Genomic DNA, 18494 nt, shown 5'->3' on the forward strand with positions numbered 1-18494 from the left:
TTGATTTTAATGAACATTTTAATGTTATGTATAACAGAACATTATGAATACAATGGAAACAAAGTTTTATCAATTTAATAATAAAAAAGAAATCCAACATAAGAAAAGGGAGGCAATAAATTTCATACCTATAATATAGTGCTTATTCTTAACAATATTCCCAGCTTGATTCTAGAATCATGATTCATGTGAACTTAAATGCAGAATTACAGAAGGAAAAAAAAAAAATCCCCAAAACCTTAATTCATTCTTTTGTTTTCAGTAAATCAGTAAAATCTTTGACTGCTACAGGTTTCCTTTATTAATATATATATATTTTAATTCATCTATTGGATTCCACAGCTGCTAATGCCATATTTACACAAAAGAATCACCAAATGTTGTATAAAAGCTGAGATCTAATGCTGTTGGATTAGGCAGGGTTATAGATTTACATAACTTAAGTGTAATTCACCTTGTTATTTTTTGTAATGATGCAAAAAATAAATATTTTTGCCTTTTGACTGCTGCTGATGCCATAAACCAGTGGCTCCGTAAGGATATTGGTGGTACAAAGGATGATGACTGCCACTGTGAAAGAACTGCAAGAAAGTGCATTTTCTGTAGTTTTTCTGAAAGGAAACCTTCCAGCAGTCCTGGATAAAGCTTCTCCCAGCCTTGCACTGGATATCAGTTATAACAACAGAAGCATGTTAAGACCCCAAAAATCTGTTGATCATCAAATTGCTGGGACAGGATTTTTACAATAAAAATTTGGGTAATATAGCAGTGTGGCTGGAATATTAGCAAAAGTATATATACATTCCAGGTCCCTTTGAATTAGCCATAATCACATAGGTAAGCCATTTTTGGACAAAAATATATATTCTTATAAAAAACTGATCATAGTACTTGAGTGACTTCAATTGTGGACTCAGTGATAGTAAAAGGAATGATCCAATTATGACAAAGCGATCAGGGAGAGGGGGGAAAAGAAAATCAAGCTCTTTAAGAAAAAAAGAAAAGTATAAAATTAGATTCAAACATTTTTACCCAACCCCCATTCCAGTCTTCCATCAAGTCTCAAAGTTAAAATTGGTTCTTCTATGTAGGAAAGTTTTTTTGATGGTCTCAATACAAATTATTTTGCAAAATCATCTAACGCATTCCTTAGAAGAACGTTTCACCTCTCCAGAATTTGAACCCTAGTTATTTCAACATTTAGAAAATAGCTTTTGGTTCTTTATGTTGAAGTTTTAACTGATAAAGGAGAAAAAAAAAAAGTACTGATCAATGTTTTCCATCCCTTCCCCATCTATATTTGTGCAGCTAAAAATCCTTCATTCGGTTTGCCCATTTATTTCCTTTGATTTCATTTTATTTATTTTACAATCTTTATTTGCTAAAATTGGCAAAATTTGCAAAGGCATCTTGCTTGGGTTGTACAGTCCCAGGAGTCAGAGAGGTCATAGCGATATTGGGTACCCCCATTCCTATTGTGCCCGTCAAACCCATTCCGGTAGCTGGCACTCCCATGTTCATGTTTATTCCCATCATTCCCTGGTTCATCATAGGCGTGGGTCCCATGGACGTCATTCCCATCGTACCTGACATCACACTGGGCATTCCCATTCCCACAGGAACGGGCCCTCCCATCAAGGGGCTTGTCTGGGGTCGAACAGGCATCATGTTAGGCTGAGGATTGAGGTTCACGGCTGCAAAGTTTTGAGTCATGACATTCATAGGTTGTTGCATATCTGCAAAAAAAGAGAACAGGACACAAAATTCATTAATCAGAATCTGATGCTGAAGATGCTCACATATTTTAGGAGACTTATGTGGTAACTGCTGTGAACAAAGATATGATGGCCAAAACCATAGCTATTTCACTTGTTTTCCTATCTTCTATGTGAAGTCTTAATAACTGTGTAAGTTTTAAATAGCATTTTATACCAATATATGTTAGTATGCATATTCTAGATATGTTCTAGAGATTAGGAAGCCTGAAATCAAGACACAGCAACGGTGCAAACTCTACAGTAAAAACATGCACAGACACCAGCCTCCTAGCACCTCAGTCTCCATTTAGAAAACACCACTCGAATCGGAAGCATCGCAGCAGTTCAAGAAAGAATTGTGACTAAACATAAGAAAACAGTAATTGACAGAATACTCCATCTCAAAGACAACCTACTAAACACACACAGAGCTCAGCATGCATGCAGAACAGTGCAAAAAAATCACTTACTTTGTTGCTGCATCATGGTATTAAGTGATGGCTGCTGGGGTTTGGAAGGCTGCATCCCAGGTACTAAATTGTCCAAACTGATATTTACACTGGGATCTGACCAAGTTGAGGGTAGAGTTTTGCTTGCATTCTTCTGGACCATCTCTGTGCTTGTATTATAAAGGGAGTTAGGCTTCGGCATCATAACGTTCATGTTTTGCAGAGGCTAAAAAAAAAAAGTTTGTTGGGATCCACTTGAAACAATTTACCAATAGGAATCAAGACTGAACAGCAAGTGTTAGTTTTTCCACATAAGGCAATAAAAAGCCAATGAGATGTTTAGCCATGAACTTCAGCTCTTCCAAAGCAGCATTTCCATGTGCTGTTAATGCCATTAGAATGGGTTAAAAAAATATTTTGTAAGCTAGAATCAAGCTCCCCAATCAATGTGCAAAATGACAGTGATCATCTGCAGTCAAGTTTTGAACTCAAACATGCTCCTCCTCCTAACACCAAGTTGACCTGTTATGGTTTCCAAAAACACCCTCCACTGAAGGAGGCACTGCTGTGTTTTGGAGAACAGATCAGTCCTTGCCTCCATCTACTTGAGGCTGGAAACCTGTGGAGGATGGCTTTAACTTTGTCTTCCACAACAAAGCAGCAATGCTTCACAGAACAATGAAGACCCTCTCAGAGAAGACTAGCTTATAAAAGGAGGCTTTTCAAGAACATTTGACACCTTTTCTAAGAGGCTACTCAAACATTTTTGGACAAAACTTTCTTACAAAATGCTGATCACAGCATCTGAGTGATTAGGTATGGACTCCAGGAGTGCAATAGATTCATTTTCAATGCTGTGATTAAGGAGAAGACAAAAGATTAATTGAGGATGGTCATTAGCAAACTGTACAAATAGCAGCATACCTGTGACCTTGACATGGGTAAACTGATGCCCACAGCATTGGAGCTCATCATAGAGAAATTCATACTTTGTGAAGAGGTCATGGTTGTCTGAGAGGGGCCCATCAAATCAAAAAGATCAGTAGAATTTGAAGCAGTTGGAGGCTGGGCAGAAGCTGGCTGTGAGCTACTGAAGAACTCTCCAGATGAAGCACTGGGACAAGGAGAAGCTTGGTTGAAGGCACTCCAGTCACCAAAGTCTCCATTTCCACTTGTTGCTGTACCTGAAAGGCAACAGTGTGGGAGGAAGGAAGACAGATAAAAGAAAGGCAGAAGACTTAGAGAAAGGCAGTGAGCAAATGCCATATTCCATGAACTGAAACAAATGAGAGCTGATCTGTGTCCGTCCAGATTAACATCTGCAGGTAGAACCTCCATCTGGACATCATTCCCTCTCATGAATATTCCAACAATTTTAACAAGGTAGCAAAGGAAATACGAAAACATCCATGCACAGAAAGATGGATGTTTGATAACATGTCACCTGTGGATGTGAGACAAATACAGACAGGTTTTCTTTAGTTGAAATATGACTGAAAGATAACTTAGGGGTAAATTGGAGGCTCTAGTCAAAACACCACACAGAACTTTGATAACATTTATCAATTTACCACCTCAGCACTCAGAGAACAGTTGTGAGGAATGAGCCACTTGATAAAGCAAATTCCATCATGATAAACCAAAGATAATTACTTCAAAATTTGGTTATATACAATTAGTAGCTCTTTGTATAAAACAATGCTGAGGGAAATAAAACCCAGAACTTTGAAAGCAAGTTGCCAGGGAATTCTTATTTGAGGTGATAAGGAATAATTTCTTCCCATCCCACGAAGCACTCGTGTAAAACGCATGAAGTTTTCTAAATCTGATTCCTGAACTAAACGCCTCAGCTTGAAGCAGGAATTCAATCTTGGATCTAACAATTCTCTCAGCAGAAGCTTTGTTGAACTCTTACTTCACCACTTAAACTTTGTTTCATTTCAATGTACCAGGGCTTTTGTAGACAAATATTTAAATCAACACACAGCAACTTACAGTGCTCTCTGCATCTTGCTGTGAAGAGCCCAACAGTATAAGCTGTTTGTATACAACTGCAAGGGTACCTATTTCAGGATCACAGATGTCCAGAGACACAAACCAGTGAACTGAGAATATGTCATAACCTTGGAGTCAAATGGGAGGAGATGTTATCTCCCTTAAAAAACACATGTTTTTCTATTAAGAAAAGGGTTACTTCACAGGGGAAGTAAAGCTTACAAAAACATCTACAGGAGATGCTAAAAATAAAGCAATGCCATTTAAACAGCTCTCGTTGCTACTAGTGAAAATCTTGTTCCAAGTTTGGGCCATTGTACAGGTCAGCCTTTTTGATTATGTCACTGATATACTTCTGGTACTTCCGCTAGGTCTCGAGTGATGTCATTGCCATATGAAATGAACAGTTAAATCATCCCTTGAATTTCTTTACATGAGCAAATGAAGTCTCAAACACGTAAAGCTGGGGTAGATGAATCCAGTGCCAGTCTCCGCTTCCTAATCTATACAACTGCTAGTTCTATAATAGCCTTCCATAGCAATTGTCTACAACTGTATTCTACCCACTCAAAAGGTAACTGGAGTAGTCTTTTATATCCATGTAAATACTTATCAACACATGCCTTCAACCTTTAGTCATCATTATTATTTATCAACATACACCTTCAATCTTTAGTCATCATTATCTTTACCAATTTAAATTTAGAATAGTAGGAGAGTAAATCTGTTCATGAAATCCAAGTATTGCCAACAACTTCAGTACGTGAACTGGACCAATATTCATTAGCTTAGGGCCTTACTAGAACATTTGCTTTGATCTCCCTCACAAAGAGGGGCTATATTAGAATGTTTCAATTAGTATTACATATTAAAAATTAAAACCTACTTTAAATATTCCTGATAGATAAGTAAATGCTGAGTGTGCTGCTTCTATGTTCAGACCTGTGCACTGAGCACCAATAATGGCAGTGGGGGTAAAAGGAATAAGGTTTTGCCCCTTCAGTAGAACTTCAAAGATGATTAATCAAGAAGGAAAAGATTCCTAGAGGGGCTTATGCTGTTCAGGAATGATTAATCATTTCACAGGACTCCTTGTCCCTTGCATAATGGTGATTGGAATAGATTAATCATGTTAATGCAGATAAAGGATTGTATCAATTTAGACTGTATTAACACACAAATTATTTGCATAGTAGGCGGCTTTGTGTTTGCAAAACAACTTGGTTTTGACTAAGAAAGCCTGTAAAAAAGCTAGAGCAGTTCTTTCCTATCAAGCAAATTAAAGGTGTATTAACTAATCCATGCCCAGTACAATTTTCCTAACACAGCAAAATAAAGGAAGAGATCCAAACATGCTGACTAAAAGCTGGCTTACAGGTAGGTTTGCTGATCAACCTCTTTGCTATTCTTTCCTCATTCCGGACTTAATCCTACACCCTTGCTGAGAATCCCCAGCCTCAAACACCACTACTGCCCAAATTAACTTCACAAGAGATAGCCAGCCAGCTCCCTCCACTCTGTTTGTTTACAGCACTGTCCCGTCTATGTAGCACTGTAGGCTCCCAAAATCATTCCACTGGAAGGAAGCTGATTGCTTTAGGTAGCTTCCCAGTCCATTTTTTTTTTTCCTCAGTCCAATTTTAAGGGAAATGTTTTTCAGACAGTGGCCATGTCTACGTAATAGCTTGCATGTTTGCGTGCAAAATGACTGGACATGCAATGAGTCAACCGTAAAATCTTGCTCATGTCATCTAAGGAAGATCTAGGTATCTTTTATTTAATAGGCTTCTCCTAAAAAAGGAAGGAGACTGTAACAAATCGTTATTTAGCCAAGCTAAAATAAAGTGTTAGTCAGCTTCATCCCACAAATGTATATATGCAACTTCAAAAGCCATTGATGTGGTTGTATTACGTATGGAACACATTACTTGAGCAAATTCCCCTCCAACACACAAGGCCTTCCAACAGCAATCCAGACATCATGGGAAGCTTTGGAAATGGCCTCTCTCAGGCTCCCCTCATTACGCCATCTGACAAGGCCAACATAACTGTGTGTCTCTAAACAATTACAAACTTTTCTTAATCTTAGGAGACAGGTGGGAGCTGAGGACATCTTTAGGGACTCAAGTTTTCTATCACAGGTGGGCTGCTATTTTTCATTGAACATGATCTCATCTTTTGGGTTTGTTCAACCTACCCATTTAATTTACTGCCCTGCCTATATCATTAAAGTTCTTAAGACCAATCTGAACCCTCTGCACATGTTCGGAAACTACAGATAGCAGCATAAAACCCGTCTACCAACTTTTCAGTTCACAGCATTATCACAAGCAAGCAAACCAGACTATTAAACACTTCATGCAAGTCTTTTTATCCCACCAGAGCAGCTGACTTTTTAAAAAATAATTAATAATACCTACCTGTATCTGAAAAGCTTGCAAACTGTTAGCTGAAGTATGAGAAAACTGCTTTTTATTGCAAATAAAATATTTGAATAATCTTACATAAAACACTGGGAAGACTATGAAGATTGATAATCTGAATGGTCCTATCACTACAGCAAATTTTGCAATCATTTTGGGAACACAAGTACTGTCATTTTGAAGCATTCCATCACTGTAGATAGAACTCCAATCAAAATATCTCCTTGCCCACAACTGCAAAACTGGGATTAAAAACTTAATTGTTTAGTGGGCACTCTTCAGCCAGCATTTGGACCCCCACTCATTCATTTCAGGTTTTACATTTCCACTCCAGAAGTCACATCTTATTTCCATGCATTTCAAAATTAGGATTGCAGCTATGTTTTAAGTCATATTATATACTTATATTATCAGATGAACAAGGATATACTTGTAACTTCTACTAACATTTTTCTGAAATAAAAGTTAATGAAAAGTTTCAGGTCCAATGAGACATCTGTGCCAGACAGTAGAAATCTTCCTTGCTCAATATAGCACTTGTGGTCCAGTTACATAAATACAGTTTGTGCTGGAGAAGGAAGTGACTTTCAATAATGCCATGTGGCATCTCTTCCCTGCTTTCTGCCCCTAAACAGCATTTCAATCTGTAAATTAATCCTACCTTGCGATGAAGGGAAACTTGCTGAAGCAGCAGCCGAACTAAAATCAGCAAATCCTCCAAATGGGTCAGTCGATCCACCTAGAAACAGAAGGAAGCCAACTGCTATTACAGGATTGTACAAAGATCCATTGCAACAACTGCATGCGGGATTTATGAAGAAAAGCTGTTCTGTACGAGGCAAGATGGATTTATTGATTCTGCTCCCTAAGTTGGCACTGGTTTTGCTGTTCGTCACCATACTATATTTATACAAGCCTGAGCAACAATAAACTGGATTATTTCCAACTGCCTTGTAGAGCTTGCAATTTTGTTTTCCTAGGGAAAAAACTAAAAGACAAGTTTTTGCTATCTCTACATTTAGAGAGATTAAAAAGGTTAACAAGTTTTAACTAGTGAGGGATGCTACTAGTTTGGCAGTTTGTAAAATTAAAACTTTGGAAGTGAAATATATAAAAGTCAAATGTTCTTATTATAAAAAAGTTAATTTATTATGCTTACTATGAAAAATTACATGTCGCCTTATATTTAGTTTTTGTGTTACTTAAAGCATGAATGATTCTGCAGTGATCTTGAATTGGGATTTCAAGGACAGAGCTTGCATTTGTGTTCATTTTTTCATAAGTTTGCTTCCTTTCTACAGCAGGAACGTTAAGTTTCTCAGGCAGACATTTGTATACTGCACATAAATTATTAACTTCTGAATACAGCACAGTAACAATTTTTCACTAAAAAAATACAGTGAAGATATAAAAACAGAAGATAGAATTAAGAACCATACAGGAAAGCTTGGGTTTGTTTTTTTTTAAAAATAAACAAAAAAGTTTATTAAAAAAATCAAATTAGCCTTGCTACTGCTTTTCAGTAGGCATTCCACTGATCTGAGAAAGCTAAGTTGACCTTATTTGTTTGTCCTCAAAGATTTCACCTCCAAGCAGTCCCACCCTCAGAAGAAGCTGCAGCAGTTCAATTATTTTGCTTTTAGTGTTATGCGTACATTATATAGGTTACATCACAGCTGCTTAGCCTGCAGTGCTTAGAAACTAGCCAGGTGGGACTGGAACATCTGTGCTGCACTCAAACACCACCAGGGACAGCTTCCAACATCTGGTGCCATTTCTGAATTGTCTTATCGCTGCAAGACATTCTGCCCCATCTGCTACTCTCAACTGGGTTAATTAAACTAGAACCATCTCCTTTTTAATAAATGGCTAGCAGTAATAAAAGGAACCATTCACTTTCTAATACATGTGTACTTGTATTTCTTTTTAATGTTATTTTACTGTAGACATCGCCAGGAAGGCGACTGTTCTTCCAAGGGGAAGTGTCTTTTCTTGCCGAGAATGTAGCATATGATCTAAAACATAAGGGAATGCAAGGATGGTGTGTCTGAATTTTCAGAAATATAGCACTACTGAAATCCTTTTACCACTTTTTCAAGAGGGAGATTTCACACAAAGTCAAGAAATTTCTTCAACACAAATTTTGAAGTGATCCAATAATCATCTTACCTATGTTTGTACACAAGTTTTATGCTGACTACAACCTGAGAATAAAGAGAGTAAGATGAGCCAGTGAAGTATCAAGCTGAAAAACTGTTCTGATCGTGTTTTACTCTGCCTACTGCAACAAACATTTTCAAATCATTTTTTTCATCACGTGTCCTCACAGAGTTCAGAATAGGTTAATGGTTTGAGGGTTTATATCAGAATGAGCAACATAGATGACACACTCTCAACCACATCCTCAAAAAAATCAATGCTCATGCTACACCTATTATCCCTTGGCTGTTTGACAAAGTATCTAGGGATTAATTTGATTTTAAAAACAGAACTAGGTTCAAACCCAAAATAACCCCTTAACATTTTCAGTCAAATCAACTTTTTCTCCACCTCTATTGCCTGTTTTCAAATGAAATGGAGTTCCAGAGAGAGGTGGCAGAGCTTAAGCTGAATGCATTAACTCTCTCTAGAGAAAGGTATCACCAGCTAAGATTAAAGAACCTCACCTCCAGTAACACCAAAAAAATTACTTCCAGCAGGTCTAACCACAGATTCTACGTCTTCTCAAACGGACTGTTCCTTCATGGTAACCAACCGCCCCCCTCACAGACAAATTGTGTTGCTTTAGCACTGTGTAACCCCCCAAGCCTCACCAACCTTCCTCCACATCTCTGCACCTGAAAATACATACATAAGCAAATTCCAAGTTCCCTGAATTCACATGACTTCCCTGCCAGTTCCTTCACAGGATAGATCAAAGGCTGCATTTGACCCTTTCCCTGTGTCTTGCCTGACACTGGGAATGTTCCCACACCCTGTGCTGCAAGGAACAGTGGTCATAACAAGTGACCTGCACGTGAAGGACAGTGCTAATCTTCTCAACATGAGCTATCCTCAAAGATTCCCATGCGAGATCTGTCACTACAAATGAACCCTTTCCATCTGCCTTCTCAGGTCAGCAAAGAGGTTATTTAGCAGGACCAGCTGGTAATATGCCTCTTCTCAACACCACTTCTAAATGCTACTTTGGAAAAAGAAGAAAAAAGGCAAGAAGAAAAAAAAAGGCTTACTACAGCAAAGAACTGAACCGATACAAGATTCAAATACACTGTAATATGGAAGCTGCCACAGTTCTGTTTGAAATATGGCAAGTCTCAATTTGAAGTGGAAAAATTTATTCTCAATGTGATTTTATTTTTATACATAAAACCAAAAACATGCACACACATATCTAAACCAACCCAAAAAAGGCTCTAATCTCTTTTCCCATAAGAATTAGATAGGAAACATTTCAGTATTGATTTGGGGTAGTGGTTCTGATCCAGGATCTTAAAATTCCACGGAACTGTGGTAATGCCAATGTACAATGAACACCTTTGTATGTGAAGTTAATAAAACACAAAATAACGCAAAATAAGTTGTTCCTTAAATTTGGGGGCATTTGTGCATAAAAACAGATGCATGAAGTTAATTTAATTTCTTAACCATTAGGAATTAACATATATTTCAGAAAAGACATATAGACTTTATCTACTTCCCCCCTCAAAAAAGTGTACAAAATTTTAAAGATCCGGCTTAATCTTTTCTTATTTCTGGTAGATCTCTGATACTAGATTACCATGACAATTTCCCTTCCCTCCAATACAGTTTTGATGTATTTTATATTCTATTAAATACTTAGAGGTAGCATTTTGGTAGGCTAATGATAAAAGGAATTGTGTCACAGAGTGCTCATTATACTGGTTTTGCTCAAACACTATAATAAAAATACCTAGTGTGACATATTACAGGGGTTCCCGCTACATTACACCCAGAGATGGCATAACTTCAGATAGAGGTAAGAGGAGTCTTTACATATGCACAAATGCAGCCACCCTGCCACACATGTGGACCTCCAGCCATGGACTGCAGCCTCATGTGGTTTTACACCATCTTTAAAACAAAGACTGGAGCTGAATATCAGTCATCTCCGAGATACACACATACACTTCTACAAGCAATGTGAATATGATCCCATATATAAGAGAAGCTGCTTCTTTGTAATGGAGAGAAGTTACATTAAAAGTTTCTATCTACAAAAATGCACACGCTCATATTTTATTTGTTATTTCAAAGTGATCTTTAAACAAAAAATCTGCCCACAGTTAACTCCCTCCCATTTGTGCCATTAGACCACAAGTGCATGGAAGTCCGTTTTTTACTCCACGCTAGCCGCAATCAAAACTGTTGATATTAAGAACCTGTAAGCACAATAACAAGTCTTTAAAGTTTTCAGTTTTGAAAAGCAAACCACCAAGCCCCCAAACTCTTCTATCAATCCTCTAAGCAATGCACTGAAATTTAACACACTCCTAAAAAGAAATTGCATTTTGAGAGCGTAAGGCTAAGTCAATATGAAAGTTAATGGACTTAAAATTCAACTGCACATTTAGAGAGTGATGGGACATGTTTTACAACGACGAATTTTACTTTTAGGTAGCAATTTCTTTTTGGTACTAGGGTTGGGATCAGCCAAGTGCCAAGACAAAATAAGATAAAGAAACAAGTTTGCCATATACATTAGATGAAAGCTTATATGAATACTATCCATCTCCAGCTGCCTAAGATCTGAACTGCACTACGAGAAACGCTTGAATATGAATGTATCGCACTTGCTTTTAGAGTTAATTATAAATAACTGCATTACGAACACAGTTTCTGACAGACTGATCTGGCAGTTAATCTTTGTGCTGCTAACATTTATTAGTCCCATGCAATAGCACATACAGTACCTTGCTAGAAAAGGTTCTAGGCAGCTCTGAATTTTTTCAGTATTCATTTCTCAATTTATCTACTACTCTATCTATATAACAACAAACAATGCTCAGAAATGTTTCAAAATATGCATTAAGAAAATAAAACCAAAATGTGCCTACCTGTTGAGGCTGGCTGGCTTGCTCCATCAAACAACAGATCAACCAGGTCATTAGATGACTTGCTGCCAGAGGGTACAGAAGCCTGAAGAAGAAATCACACAATAGATCTCATCTCATGATGTTATCACTCATCTTAAATGACATTGAGAAGCTTTCTAGGTTTTTTGGGTGCTTTTTGAAGCCAACAATCACTGGAACCTGGCTAAATTTCAAATCAAGTAGTGAATAGCTAGTAGCTCTTTTTTTCTGATAACCGAAAAACTTGATAACCTGTCAGTAAGTGTGCAGGTTCAGAGAATCCTTCACACTTCAGGCCAAGATTTTATCTTTGCTTTCCTGAAGAGAGTAAAACATGGTAATGACCACATTTAAAAAATTCTACATCTTAAAGCAATCACGCAAAAAGCATTCTGTAATTAAACTGTTCCACTGCCTTTGAAAACCCCAATTAAACATTTTTGATAAAATATAGCTCCCTTGAAGGCTGCATAACAAAAATTCTACCCTAAACTAGAAAAATGTCTCAGAAGTTAGAAGAACACTGTTTCCAAAGTCATGTTTTATTGTGCCCTGCTGTCTCACCTTTGCTGTTGGCTGGGCGGCAACAGTCTGTTCTGGACTTGCTTTATCCCCTGTATAATGTGCTGCTGCTCCCAAGTCAATGGTTCTTGAAGGATTTGCTGTGCGTTTGTGTGTGATGGTAGTTTCTGTAGCTTGTGTAATATGAATATGTTTCGTTGTCACAGTCTCCTCTTCATCTTTAAATTCAGCTTTGGGAGATTTACCTCTTCTTGATTTTTCCTCATCACTGTCGCTAGAAAAACAAAAGCGATAGAATACCATTCATGATGGACTTCTCAGTTACTTAAGTGGATATTTGGCTTAAGCCACAAGTGTTTTTGGTTACTGCAATTCCTTGCAGCAATGGTTCATAATAAAAATACAGCTTCTTCCTACATTTGAGAAAGGAAATGTTTTATCCTTACATAATGCATCTACATAACACAGCATTGTACCTATTGTACAAAAGTGATGAAGAAAAACAAGTTATTTTGTTAAACATTAACTGCAAGTCCACAGCGGAGGATAATAGGAAATCAGTGTTTAAATCCAGTACACTTAATTACCTTCTGACAGGAACTCCCCCACACATTATGTAACACTTGAGCAACAAAAAGTTAAGTTGGCAGGTCTGCTCAGTACTTGCACCAAGAGACAGAAAGCAGTGAACCAAACACAGGTACTATCTTTCAGATTTCAAGAATTCCATTCCTATTTCAACTCATTTCCCTTTCCAGAGAAACACGCTTTTATATTCTTTAAAATGGTTGTGGAAAAAGAGTATTTACAGAATTATGCAATGCAATGATACTACTCATTTTCTATCAAAGAACACATATTTATTCTTAAAATGTAAAAGAACAAAAAAGCGTCACCATTTTAGGCAAAAACTTTTTAGATGTCACTGCATAATATTTGTTTAATATCTTACATTCTACTTGTATATTTTAAGTCTTTCACAAACAAACCAATTGCCCCCCACCAAGATAAGATTTGTACATAACAGCAAAAATTGCTGTAGAGAAAGCTTAAATATATTGAAAGGTATTTTGAAATAGTAATTCCCTTAGCAACAAAGTTGAAAGTGGATGGGTTTTATATTTTAATAATGCATTAGAATACTAAAACTGCAAAATTTAAGAAAGGCTGTCCCTTTGTCAGTGGGAATATGACTAACTGCAATATACTCTGGAGGGTAGCCTTTGTTCTCTGTTAACAATAGTGGGCTCTTTGGAATACATTGCATGTGTCATTTCCTCTACGCATATTACCTACTCACCACTGGGGATGGCTCAATTCATTAACATCAGTGAATACAAATACTCACTCCCTTTTTTAATGTTTTTATTTTTAAAAGAAAAATATCATAGCTGCTGACCAACCTAGTGACTACTGACATTAGCTTGAGCCAGCCTTACACAGACAAGTGAGCTCAAATGGCATCACCTAACCTTATCCTTCCAAGGCACTTCAACCCTGACTTGCAACAAGAGGCTACTGTTCCAGTTCTAGATTTCTGCAGATAGCAGAGGGGACCACTAACCACATTTTCATTTTTGACATTAGTATTTTAATGCATGCCCCCAGAGCAGACTGATCTGCATATTAGTGTGGTACACATGGTACATCCATCCTAAAAGCCTTGGAGGAATGTGGATGATGTTGCCTTTCAGAGGCGCGTTGAAAGTATCCAAGCCTGGGACAACCGCAACTAAGACTCAGTCTCTTAAAACCTGCTGCAATGAACTTCTTGTCATCACTACAGAGTCCGCCTAGTCCATATATGCATTCTGTGGGTTGAGGAAGTGATTGATAACCATCTAAGTCAGATCAATGGAGCTACTGCTACAGAAATGTTAAGAGATTAATCTCACTAAGAATGAAAAAAAAGTGAGTCTTTGGTGATCTACAGCAAAATAAATGTCTAAAAGCTTTTGAGAAAAGAAATTAAACATATATGCCTGAAAGCAGGACAAATATTACAATATTCAGTTTTCTCTGACAACTTGTACTGCTTTCCAAACTGTCTCAGGAGATCTTTTTTTATTTTTCTTTAATGGTCACATTAACAAAAAAAGAAAAAAAGAAAAAAGAAACATTACAGATTAATGTTCTCTTTAAATGTGTTTACTGTGCTCAGAATAGTAAAATTGCAGTGCTCCATCTGAGAATTGCAGGATGAACTTAAAAATAAAAGTTAGTTAGCATTGTACCAAATAATTAAAAAAAAAATTCTGCAAAGAATGGTTGCAACTTCCAGAAACCAAAGTATGGATACAAAGTCTTTTTCTTTGCCTTGAGGTTTTTGTGGTATGGGGTGGTTTTTTTGAACAACATTCTTTAAGGCAATAAAATAGTTTACTTATAGTTTGAGACTATCTGAATTAAACCCTACTACAAAAGTAATTCTTTACATGGTTGTTGCATCCTTTTATGAGAGTACTAAAACTTTTGTCTCCTTTCTACTGTTACCTGCATCAACCTTTCTGAATACTGGAGAAACAAGGATTGACAGTTTAAAAATTTTTCTGAAAAAAGGGTAATGTTTCAGAAGAACCTCTGTATATCTGCAGGTTATTTAGAAAATAAAACTTCAGCATACAGGGATATAATCAGGGCAGCAACTGGTTCGTTCACTCAAGACCTAAGAACTAACAAGCACTATGAAAGAAAACTGGAGGTTTTCCCACCCCATGGGGTATTGATTCCAGTCTTCTCTACTTCCAAGGGGATATATTACTGGAAAAAAAGAATCCAATTCCCCCACAGCAGTACTAGCTTTTCTTCTAAAGAAAAAAAGCAGACTAGGCTTCTCCAGTTATCTGTGTGAACTGCAGTTTCACTAAAATCTACTGTAAACTCAAGCCAGCTGTATCACAGGTTAAGTTCTTGGTTACTTCAAGCATTTTTTTTTCTTCTATGCAAACTACTAGCTTTGCAAGTAGTCAGAAATCCAGAAGTTTGGCCAAGTTCTTCTACTGTGTATACTGGAGGTAAAGATCGTGTCATCCAAATTCCATTAACCACTGAAGATGTGCAAAGTCACATTTTTCCTTTGTGCTTTAAGACCTTTATTGGTTTTACAGTACTAAAGTAATAACATTTACAAAGCTATTAAGATAGAAACAATAGAACATACAACAGATTGGCCAGCTGAGCAAGTAGCACCATTTACTCACTTTTCCAAGTAAAACAGCAACTTAATTCAATGTTGTTATATAGCAGCAGGCTACAAATAAACGAGCAAATTTTTTGGAGGCTTCTTTTATTTTTTGAAAAAAGTTTGCTGACATGTGAAAACACAGAAATGCATGAATTTCATGAAGCATTTACAAGAGAATGTTATGTTGTTGTGAGCTTAAGTCACATGATAATTAAAGTTTCATGTTTCTATTCAGTTCAATGTTTAACTTCATACAGAATATAGTATTTTGTTAATATAACATGAATTATAAGGTTTGCATTTACAGTATCTTTAAGTATAAGTAGATAGGCATTCTAGAACCTTGAGTTCAATCTTCTTAGATCCTTTGATGCCTCCTGCAGAAAGAAATCCCTTTATTTCTACAATCTGATAAAATACCTCCCAAAAGGAAATTTCAGGCTGGTTGCCAAAGCAATGTTAGAGAAGCCATACTGCTGCAACCTGGATTCTTTCTTATGGCAGGATAACCAGCAACTACCAAATTGTTTTTGCTCATGTATGTCCCAAAAAATTCTCCTTTTATTTCAATCCTGAGTTTATTACTTTCATAAACTTGATGACAAATACCACATCTGATGTTTACCAAAAAATGGAATAAAAATAAAAAAGGGACAAGAGTTACAAGACCAAAAAAGAAAAATGTAATATTAGCCAGAAAAAAAGATCAGTGGAACTTGAGGTAGAGATGTACAGTGGTAAGTCCTCAAAATAAGCTTTTTATAAAGTTTAGACTGCAGAAAGGACTGTCTAAAACACTAGAAAGTACAAAACTTTACATCCGCACAAGTAAGTGACCAGGAGCCATTCAGACATAAAGCAAAGAAAATAAGATTAAAAAATGTTTACTGTACATCCTCTACATGAAACGTGGATAGTGAGCTTCATAGACGTCATGGGACAAGTTGCTTTTGAAAGGTAAGTACAGAAAAGCACACAGCAATATACCCTTGTTAAATTTGAAATTGTTTACTTCTGATCCCGTCTCTTTGTAGTCTATTGATAGTAAGTTCTAAGAGGGAACCCTGATGTGTGTAAAGAATGCCGTTTTTATGATTTATTAATGCCTTAGGAAGAGGACCATAACACCTTTTTCTCAGAAATGCTACCATTAGAATTATTTTTTGTTTCTGTGCAAAACTGCATGAATTTTTTAATATATGTGTGTGCATGTGTAATTTTATACATACATATGTAAAAATGTGTGTGTTAATGTATCTGAAGATATTCCTGTAAAAAAATTAATCAAATTTCAGTGCAAATTTGAATTTTAAGTTGTTTCCCAAAAGGAAATTATTTCAATATAATTGAGTACTTTCTCTACAGCAATTTCAGATTCTGTTAAGTATGAATTTGATCTCCGGATAATAAAATTCAATGCAATGTTGAAGTGTGATGTATTTCAAGTTCTTTCTGCAAGCAAAGCAAGGTAGGTTTTCCTCCTTAGTGAAAAAAATGTAATGACCAGACGTAAAATACAACAAGTTTCTGGAGAAGGTTCAACTGACTTTTTTTTTTTTTTCTAAATATTGAAGTCAGTCACCTACAATCTGTTCTTCCCAAGATCAGCTCAGAGGAGCAGCACTGTGTCAAGGCAGGTCTAAACAATTTTACATCTCCCTCTTTGGCACTTCAGCATTCAGAGTAACTGTAGCATTAAACAGCAGCCTCAAGCATACCGGCGCAAGGAAGACCACTGAATTGCTGAGACAAGAAAAAAAACTTAGGAAATTTCAGCCAAATTCCCTGCTTCACCAGCATCTAAGCTAAGGGCAGTAATGGAAGGCAGCCAAGAGTAGTCAGCTATTGACAGAGCTGCATTATCCCCCATAGCCAGTAAGAGCTGCATAAGGAGCCCATGAAGCAGGTACTGAACCCAAACATACTTCCATACAGACAAAAGAATGGCATAGCATTGTAACTAATAACTGGCAACGTCAAAGAGCTTTATAATAGCAATTATAAAGAGAATAAATTAATGTTAAAATAACTGTAGTACCTGCACCTTTCTGGAGAGTCTTCTCTGTCTTTCCTTCGGAACTTGCTGATGGTATCATCGATTGTGCTTCCAATTTTGTCGCTTAGCTCACCTAACTTATCACTGAACGGAAAAGCTGGTTTTTTATCCCATTCTTCATCCCATTTTGACTTGGGCTCAGGATCGTATCTTTCACCTGTGTAAGGCATTAAGATAAGAAATACTAGAGATAACGGGGGAAAAAAATGCCTGTGGTCTTTTTGGAATCACTCTCAAGCTGCCTTGCCCTACATACATAAACCTTACAAGTTTTCAATGCAAACTGAAAGCTCTCAGTGCTGAATCAACAGTATTACAGCAATGCACAGCATGTAATGCCAGTCATTAAGTGGCAGGAATGCAAATTCAAAGACTTTTGTGTATGACAATGACACAATCTTAATGCATGGCACAGCACATCAGGACACTGTTGGACTGCTGGAGCAGCACAAGAGGCACAATCAACCCTGGGTGCATAAGTAGCTTATCAGAAATGGGATGTGCCAGTTTTGTAACAGTCACCTAATGTATGATATTCCATTCTTGGCCAAGCTGTGTGCTCAGAGGTAAATCAATGGGGTTTTTTATATGTTGACATTCACGGACACATAAAAGTGTAGCACCAAAATACTGAAAGACGTAGGTGTGCAATGCATGATAACTTTGTTTTCTTTCTTTCTCACACTTGGTGATTTAAAAAAAAAAAAACCCTTTAAAAGGGGATAAAAAAAGACGACACAGTAAAGCAACTCACCTTTTCGACAGCCACTGATTACTCTGAACATGTTTACCAGCACTATTATCAAAAAATAAAAAATTTTCTAATCAAGTATTCAAGACCTCCATACTGGTATCTTAGCTTACAAACAGCTGACAGTTTTACTTGAAATTAGTACATTTGCTGTACAATCTCATTGAGAAAGTTTAAAAAAAAAACCAAACCTGAAGGCTGGGTTTGTTTATACACATCCAGCCAACCTGAGTTTAATTTAAAACAACAAAAACAAAAAACCCC

At 36.8% G+C, this 18494-nt stretch overlaps 1 protein-coding gene across 1 annotated transcript in view; it reads right to left on the reverse strand.

The window, feature by feature from the left end:
* Nucleotides 1-18494, reverse strand: part of CLINT1 (clathrin interactor 1) — a 52085-nt gene continuing 33591 nt past the window's right edge. Inside the window, exons 6-12 of the mRNA XM_054841445.1 lie at nt 17462-17636; nt 12282-12513; nt 11700-11781; nt 7286-7363; nt 3131-3390; nt 2228-2432; nt 1-1736 (exon numbers count right to left, since the gene is read on the reverse strand). Of these exons, the coding sequence (XP_054697420.1) occupies nt 1375-1736; nt 2228-2432; nt 3131-3390; nt 7286-7363; nt 11700-11781; nt 12282-12513; nt 17462-17636 (1394 nt within the window). The 3' untranslated portion in view covers nt 1-1374. The remainder of the gene's footprint in view (nt 1737-2227; nt 2433-3130; nt 3391-7285; nt 7364-11699; nt 11782-12281; nt 12514-17461; nt 17637-18494) is intronic.

The sequence above is a fragment of the Grus americana genome, chromosome 14 (assembly GCF_028858705.1).
Source record: "Grus americana isolate bGruAme1 chromosome 14, bGruAme1.mat, whole genome shotgun sequence".
Lineage (NCBI taxonomy): Eukaryota > Metazoa > Chordata > Aves > Gruiformes > Gruidae > Grus > Grus americana.